Source organism: Dipodomys merriami, unplaced genomic scaffold (genome assembly GCF_024711535.1).
Source record: "Dipodomys merriami isolate MVZ:Mamm:240054 unplaced genomic scaffold, mDipMer1.0.p SCAF_84, whole genome shotgun sequence".
Lineage (NCBI taxonomy): Eukaryota > Metazoa > Chordata > Mammalia > Rodentia > Heteromyidae > Dipodomys > Dipodomys merriami.
The window spans coordinates 5,719,425-5,727,270 of record NW_027206446.1 but is presented as its reverse complement, the minus strand read 5'-3'; the positions used below and the strand labels follow the sequence as shown (position 1 = coordinate 5,727,270).

The 7,846-nt window shown below is 48.1% G+C and overlaps 1 protein-coding gene across 1 annotated transcript; it reads right to left on the bottom strand.

Moving 5' to 3' along the window:
* Positions 1 to 5,914: 5,914 nt before the first annotated feature.
* LOC138820083 (PRAME family member 12-like) lies at positions 5,915 to 7,393 on the bottom strand. The gene has a single exon (XM_070011728.1). The coding sequence runs from the start codon at positions 7,391 to 7,393 to the stop codon at positions 5,915 to 5,917; it is 1,479 nt and encodes a 492-aa protein (XP_069867829.1).
* Between the last annotated feature and the right edge of the window lie 453 nt (positions 7,394 to 7,846).

Sequence of the window (7,846 nt, the reverse complement as noted above, 5' to 3'; positions counted from 1 at the left end):
TAAAGTCAGTAAATCATCAGCCTCCAGCCCTCTGTACCTTGGGATGGCACTCCTCTGGGGCAGCTACCACCCTAGAAGGCCGCCAGAGCCCCTTAGAGTGACTTCAGGTCTGGGCAGCTGCAGGACCCTTGTCTACTATACATCCTAGTCCACCACGATGAAGCCCCTGGCCCGCACGTCCACACCAGGGTCTCCGCCTCCTGGCCCCTCCCAGCCCCTCCTAACCCCCTAGGTTACATAGGTCACCCCAGACAATAGCCGGCGCTGCTTCTCACTTCTCCCTTGTGAGAAGGGGTCTTGCTGGTCCCCCTTTCCTAGCAATAAACCTGTTCATTGTTCTTTGTACCTGAATGTCTGTGTGGTTCCCTGGCAAAGTCTGACTAATCTAATTGAGCCAACAAGTATCCTTATAAAAAAAACACCACAAAACAACTCTAAGCGTGACTCAAAACGTTTGTGCTCAAGTAAGTATGTGTGTGTGTGTGTGTGTGTGTGTGTGTGTGTGTGTGTGTCATGAACTTGCTGAAAACAACCTCATTTTAATGCATAAAAACTCATCATGGTGTGAGAAGAAGTCTTTTCTACCAAACTAGAGTGCTTCTGTCATATCTTTGCTTAACTGGCTCTGCAGGCCAACAGAAAAAACGTGAGCTTTAAAACTCAAACCGCGAAGAAGCTCAGAAGATTGGGCACCTTACAAATGTGCCAGAGCTTTCCCCTTACGTGAGTGCTCATGTAATGGCAAGTGTGTAAAGTGTTGCAGGACTACATCAAAGGTTATTCTGTTTGTTTACGTCAAGGTCCTTCAAATAAGAACCTTTTATTTCTTTACTGAGATTAAGTGAGAAGTAAATTTCACAGTATTGTGGGGGGGTTGGTCTTACCTAAAGTCACAGACACATTTTAACCATTGTCACGGTCTACAAAGCTTAGGAACGCTACAAACTTTGACACTACACCTATCTTTTCCAAGTCGGGTAATACATACATTTCTTTCCTTCTGCTCAGTGTCAGCCATTCCATCATTCTCGCTCGTCCCCTCCCTCCCATCGCTGCCCTCGAGTTGCTTAGTTCACGTTCATCAAGGTCCGGTGCAGCCGATGGACTCCTGTGGTGTATTTTTTCATCCATTGCCCTCTGGTGCTTTGCCCTCCTCCTGACTTCCCTCAGGTGTGCAGGTATATATACCATGAGGTCAGGAACATGGAGTCATCTAACAATGATGCAACAAATTAAGAAGAGGTCCTTTGCTTCTTGAGTCCTGTTTACGTTGTCCTATCTTGTTGCAGTTTGAATTTAACATCTGCATATCAGGGAGACCATGTGCCGTTTGTCTCTCTGATCTTGGCTTATTTCACTCAACATGATTTCTTCTGGTTCCATCCATTTCCCTGCAAATGCTATTGTTTTGTTTTTTCTAATGGCTGCATAATATTCCATTGTATATAGGTACCACAGTGTTTGGATCCATTCATCCGTAGTGGGGCATCTGCGTTGTTTCCATATCCTGGCTATTGTAAACAGTGCTGCAGTGAACATGGAGGTGCATGTTTCCTTGTATCCTGGTTCCTGTTGCTCAGGATAGATGCCTAGGAGTGGTATGGCTGGGTCATAGGGGAGGTCTAAACTTAGCTTTCTGAGGACCCTCCAGACTGCTTTCCAGAGTGGTTATATTAGTGTACATTCCTACCATCAGTGCAGTAGTGTTCCATTTCTGCTAGGTTTTCCTTGTTTAGTGAATAAAGATTCTGGAAATAGTTCTTTATGATCATTTTGATGTCTTGGATGTTTGTTGTAATTTTTGCTCTGGCATCCCTGATCTTATGGATTTGGGTCTCCTCTCTTCTTTTTTTACTATGATGTGTCTAGAAGTGCTCCTCCTGGATCCTGTTTGCTAGGTGTTCTGTATACTTCTGATATGTAGGTGAGATTTTATCTTTTAAGATTAGGGAAATTTTAGGTAATAATCTTGTTGAACAAGTATTGCATCCCCCTATTCTGTATCCCTCTCCTCCATCAATTCCAGTTATACAAAGTTTGAATTTCTGGGCATTGTCTGCCCGTTCTTGGACTTCTCTTTGGTAAGTTCTGAGTATTTTCTCCAAATCTATGACTTTTTCTCCAGCTGCTGCATTTTGTCTTTGGCTCCTGATATTCTATTTTCCATCTCATTCATTCTGTCAACTATGGCTTCCATTGTGTTTTGCATGGTGGAAATGGAACCATTTATGATATCTATATCGGTTCACAAAGTGTTAATTTCATTTTTAACAGCTATGTACCATGTCTATTCTTGACTGTATCTCTTGAAATTCTTTGGCTATCTCTTCTTTGTATTTGAATCATGGATCTATTCATCACCCTATTTCTTTGGCCAATTCCTTCATCATCTCTTTCATTGATCATTTGTCCTCCATTTCTTCTTTACTCTCACTAGAGTTCTTTCCTGAGTTGCTGCTGGCTATGGAGTTGTTTTTCTGTCTTGACGATTCATGCGTTTTATAATTTTTTTGCTGCGATGTTCACCAGAGGATCTGGGGATTAGCAGAGTCAAAGCCCAAACTCTGACTGATTTTGGTCAATAGGTGGCAGCCTTTGCTTGGTTCTGGGTTTGTTCCTGGTTGGTTGTCAGTGGTGATCTCCAGTCACAGGCTGGCTGAAAGGAATTCTGCCCAGTCTGCAGCCAAGAATGAGCGGGTTGATGGGTTTTCCAAGGTAGTAATTACTTTCAGAAGGGTTGGGCTTGTGATGGGTGCACTGGGTGTGTTTTTGGTTGTGTGTGCCTTGGCCCTGGGTGGTTTCTCTCCTCTCCAGGGGTGCTTGATCCCTTGCTTCTTATGCATACGGGCGTGCTCCGCCCACGGTCAGCACGCACACTTATGGCACCTCAGACTGGACAGGGATTTCAGCACACACCACACCCGTGGGAGTGTGCTGGCCGCGGGGTCAGGTATGCTCTTTCCCTGCAGGAGCTGGAATTCAGGTGCCCCGGGTGGGCAGATCCTGTGAGGAGAGAGGCCCAGGCCTCCAGCCACAGGGTTGCTGCCTGGCGTGGCACACACATCGGTGCCCTGGGTGCTGGGGGGGGTAGGGAGTGGACGTCCTCTGCTGCTGGGCATCCCAGCTAGCAGGGGAGGGTGGACACTTGCCTCTGAGCTTTGCCAGGTGTGAGTGCAGCTTAGCTCCCCAGCTTGGCAGGTTTGGGTGGGGGTAGTGGTGGAGGAGGCTTCTGTCCTCTCTGTCCCCTTACAGTGCCGCAGTCCTTCCTGGGCAGGGCAGTGGGGGTCCAGTAAGCCCTGCTGGTCACCGCCAGTGTTGGCCTCTATGGAGGAGGCCCCCCCCCCCCCGGCAGGATACGCAGGGTCCTGGGACCGGTTGTAGATTGACCAGTGTGCTGTGGGAGGTGCTGCACTCCTGGTCTCAGCCTGTCTGCTCTATCCAGGTGGGACTCTTCTACATCAGGGTTCCCACAGATCCCTGATGGTGCTGAGATGCTGAGCAGCTGCAGGGCGCTGTCCAGGCCTGGGGTGCTGAAACATGTTCCCGCACTGTGTACACAGGGAGGTCCCTCTTTGTGTGCACAGTTGACTTGCTTCCCCACCCTTCTTTTTCTCTGTCTGTTCCTGTGATTCTCTCTTACTCAGTTGTTTTGCTGTTGGAGGTCTCTTGGAAGGTTTAGGGGGTGTGGATTTTCCTTTCTCTCTTTTTGGTTGGAGAGACTTAGGGTGAGTCTTGGGGTCCTCCAAATAAACACCTATAACTCAAATGTTATTTTCCATTGTTTAAGGTCTGTTTCCCCGAGTATGTAAGGTACAGTGGATACAGTGCCAACAATGGTTTCAATCTTAATTAGTAACCTACAGGGCTATATTCAGCTAAATTTAATCAGTTCAATAAGTTGTGGTTTCTAAACTCTCATCATGACCACGATTGAGATTTGCTGTCACAGATTTGATCCTCTGCAACATTTACAGTCAGACACACAGAAAGATAAACAACTCTTACCAATATTTCTTGGTTAAATTTAACTTTTATTGTTAATAAGTTCCAGGTAAGCCTTGCTTAAAAAATGATTTATGAAGTTCTCCTCGTTGCTTCAATTGGAAATGAAAAGGGCCTCTTGGCATCGATGCTCGCTTGATCTGCCAGTCACTCCCTATCCACCATGGGACATGCCATCTCAGCACCTAGTAAGAAGAGACCTCCTAGACCCCCGGGACAGAGCTAGTCCTGGTGATAAAGTCTACCCTGAGGCACTTGGAAAAAACTGCATAAATGAGGGTGGATGGTGCGAGATTCTAAATGGAGTCACTCGGTGCTTGCCCTTCAAAACTCACCAGAGCGAGAAGGTCAAAAGAAAATATTTATAAGTATGCCTATTTAATGCCCATACCCGTCTTTCTTGTAAGTGGACAGGAACTTACACTCTTGACCTTGATACCTACTACGTCTACTTATACCGGGTCTCCCATACATACTCTGTAGTGCAAACATCTGTAATCCAGGTATCTATAGTCCAGATACGGTAAGATCAAGGCCTCCCACTGGGATCTTAACCACTGCAATCCAGCCATAGCTTCAGAGTGGTAATTCTTAACCAGTCTATTTTGCTCTCCCCTATGCAGTTGCTGGATATTAATCAGTCAGAAGTAGTCAGGGACCTGATCCACCAGTCACAGGGCCACCTGGATTGCAAGAGAGAGGGACTTGCCAGATCATCCACCGTTTGCCCTTTCCACTGTGACTGGATGGCTGCCGGTCCCTCTGTGTTTGTGTGCCCTCTAGTAATGTTTTGACTTACTGTTCAGTCTCTGCCTCATAAGACTTCTTTCAGATTTCAGCCAAGGATGCTTACATGTGTTCACCACCCAGGAAGGGTTACTGCTGCCTCCTCCTGGACCACATGACACCTCTGCCTTCTATCCCCAAGCTTAACTCCACCTGCTAGCAGGAAGTAGCTATAGAGATTTGGTGCTCCTTTTTAACTATCAAAAGTTGGGAATGTTAAGCCTGCTCAGGGAACAATGGACGCTTCTCTTCTCTCTTCTCCAGGGGAAAGCATATGTGGATGCACAACCCTTTGGTATCCCCAATGGACAGCAGGCAGAACAACCTAGAAGTCTCTGCCCAGCACCATAAACCCAGATAACTGGTGTACCTGGGAGTACCCCATGCTAATGGGTCACTTCTACATTGGTAGCCATACCCCCTCGTGCCTGCCCTAAGTTGGCTCTGTGCACACCAACAGATCATGAAGGGTACAAGATGGGCTCTCCCCAATGAACTCCCTTCTTCCTGAACCACGTGGCAGTCTCCTCTCAGAAAACTGTACACTTGGGTGCTGAGAAATCATAACCTTCTGCGTACTCTTTTGGAAATGACTTTATTGATTCATTAATACAGTAAATTGTGAACAGTCAAGGACTGCCCTAGAACATGATCCAGTTGCTAACAATCATTTAGAAAAACAAGGTAATGGTCCAGTTCTTTCCAGGCTGAATCCACTACAGATTCCTGATAATGTGTGCCCATGTAGCCCAACATAGTTATGATTGAAATGAAAAGTCCAGAAACAGAGGTTTTCTCTCTTTCACCCATTCTGAATGTTGGGGACAGTGCTCCTGGAGAATGCTCATATGTCAGATCTTTCATTTTGTCTTTTTCTTTCTTAATTTTTTCCAGCCCAATGACTTTAAATAAGGACCTGGACACTGTCTCTGAGCTTCTTTTGCTTAAGGTTAATACTCTGCCACTTGGACAATAGTGCCACTTACACCTTTTTCTGTGTATGTGGTACTGATGAAACAAACAAGGGCTTCGTGTAAGCCAGGTAAGTGCTCTACCACTGAGCCACAATCCCAACCCCAACTTTCATTTTGGAGTGTTCAGATGAGAGCCCAGGAGAGGCTCCTGACTACAGAGGCAGAGCAGAAAGGCGAGGAAGATTCTCGATAGAGATGACCCAGTAGCCATCAGGCCCCAGGGTGTAAAATGTCCAGTATTTGTAATGATGACAGAAACCGATACAGATCTGGACCTTCTGAGTAGTCCCCATGTCTCTCATTGACTGCTCCAACTGAGCCTGAACCTGGGCAAATCTCTCAGGTTCGAAGTCCCCTACCCACCGTTCATGATGGGGGTAGCACTCCAGAGGGGCAGCATAGATCCCTTGTCTCAAACAGCTCAGTCTGGCTGTGTGGCTCAGGAGGCTCTGCAGGACAGAAATGGAGATGTGGTTTCCATAGAAACTGAAGAAGCTGAGGTGGGAGCACTGGCTCAGGGCGGGCAGCATGCACAAGAGCTGGGGATCCGTGATGGCACAGTCCTCCAGGGCCAGGGTTTCCAGGGTGCCGGCCCCGTGCTCCAATAGGGCTCTCAGGGGCTCAGGACTTAAGTTGTCCAGGGGCAAACTCCTCAGACGCGGGTGCTTGAGCTGCCTGGAGCAGGGACACAGGGACAGGAACCACAAGTCAGCCTCCTTCAGTGGACACGAACTCAGAGACAAGGTCTTCAAAAGGGTGAGGTTCCTGAGGATGGTGGGCAGCTGTCCATAAAGGAAGAAGACTTTGTGCACATACAGCTCCTGCAGATGCTGCAGCTGTCCCAGATGTACAGCGTATTTGCAGGAATATGAGAAATTCTTGTATCTGCAAGTGACGTTGACTCTCATCCTGGAGAATTTGAGGATGCGAAGGTTCTTCATCTGACTCAGGTAAGGGGCAACATTTTTCATGGTTTCTTGATGCCAGAATTTATTCACCTTTAGCTCCTGGATGGAGTCCAGCCTCACCACACGCAGAGCCTTCTGGATTTCAGAGATGGAGCCAGACAGAGTCAGCAGCTTCCTGGAGCACAGCTGGACTCGTTCTCCCCTCTCCCTGGACCACTGGAGCAGGCGGGCTTGGAGAACATCCTGGGCGCCATCTTTGATGGTCAGGTCCATGAGTAAAATCAAGCGCTGCTCTTCAGTCATCATTAAACGACAGCTCTCTGTTGGCTTGTCAGTCAGGACATCTGGATAAGCGACTCGGGCCATTGAAGGGTAGCCCTCTATCCAGATGTTGGGGTGCTCATTCCGCAGGTCGAGAACTTGCAGTTGCCACTGACTGGGGCGCTCTTTCTTGGCCAGTAGCAGATGGAGCCCATCCAGGACAGCGCTGAAGGTTTCCAGGTCTGGAGACTCTGCCAGGTCCCCCAGAGGGAGGCAGGAGAAGGGCCAGGCCTGGACCAGGGCCTTCAGCATCTCTGTTTGGGCCCTGGCATAGACCTCCACGAACAGCGAAGGGAACAGCAACACCGGTAGATCCTCCAGGGCAGAGATGCCCAGGGCCTGGTTGCTCAGCAGACTCTGCATGGCCAGATACTGGAGCGAGGGTGGGGTCCTGTCGCTCATCTTCAAGGCCAGAAGTGGAGCAGATGTGGACCAGGTGTGCAGGACTCTCTGAATCCCAGCAGGGCTAAGCACTCAAGGCAGACTCAAGGCCTCTGCTCTTCTCTGGCCCTTTGGCATCTTTATACCCCAGTCCCACCCTCCCCTCTGTGTATCTACCAATGGGAGAGCAGATTCTGTTGGGATTTCTGAGTAACACCCACCACACCCTGGCTGGGTCTAACAATCTAGATTACTTGAAAGAGAGATTCTACTCAGAGTGATAAGATTATAGGCAGGACCCACTGGGCCCAGCTTCCATTTCAAATGTGTAACACACACACACACACACACACACACACACACACACTCACACACTCACACACTCACACACTTTGGCCCTCATTTGTTAACCCTTTGAGAAATTTCCACAGATATTTCACTACCTTGAGCCTGCAAAAGTTCCAAGAACATCAG

Bases quoted from the DNA above. Each gene is read 5' to 3' on its own strand.
- LOC138820083 (XM_070011728.1), bottom strand. From the start codon at position 7,393: ATGAGCGACAGGACCCCACCCTCGCTCCAGTATCTGGCCATGCAGAGT.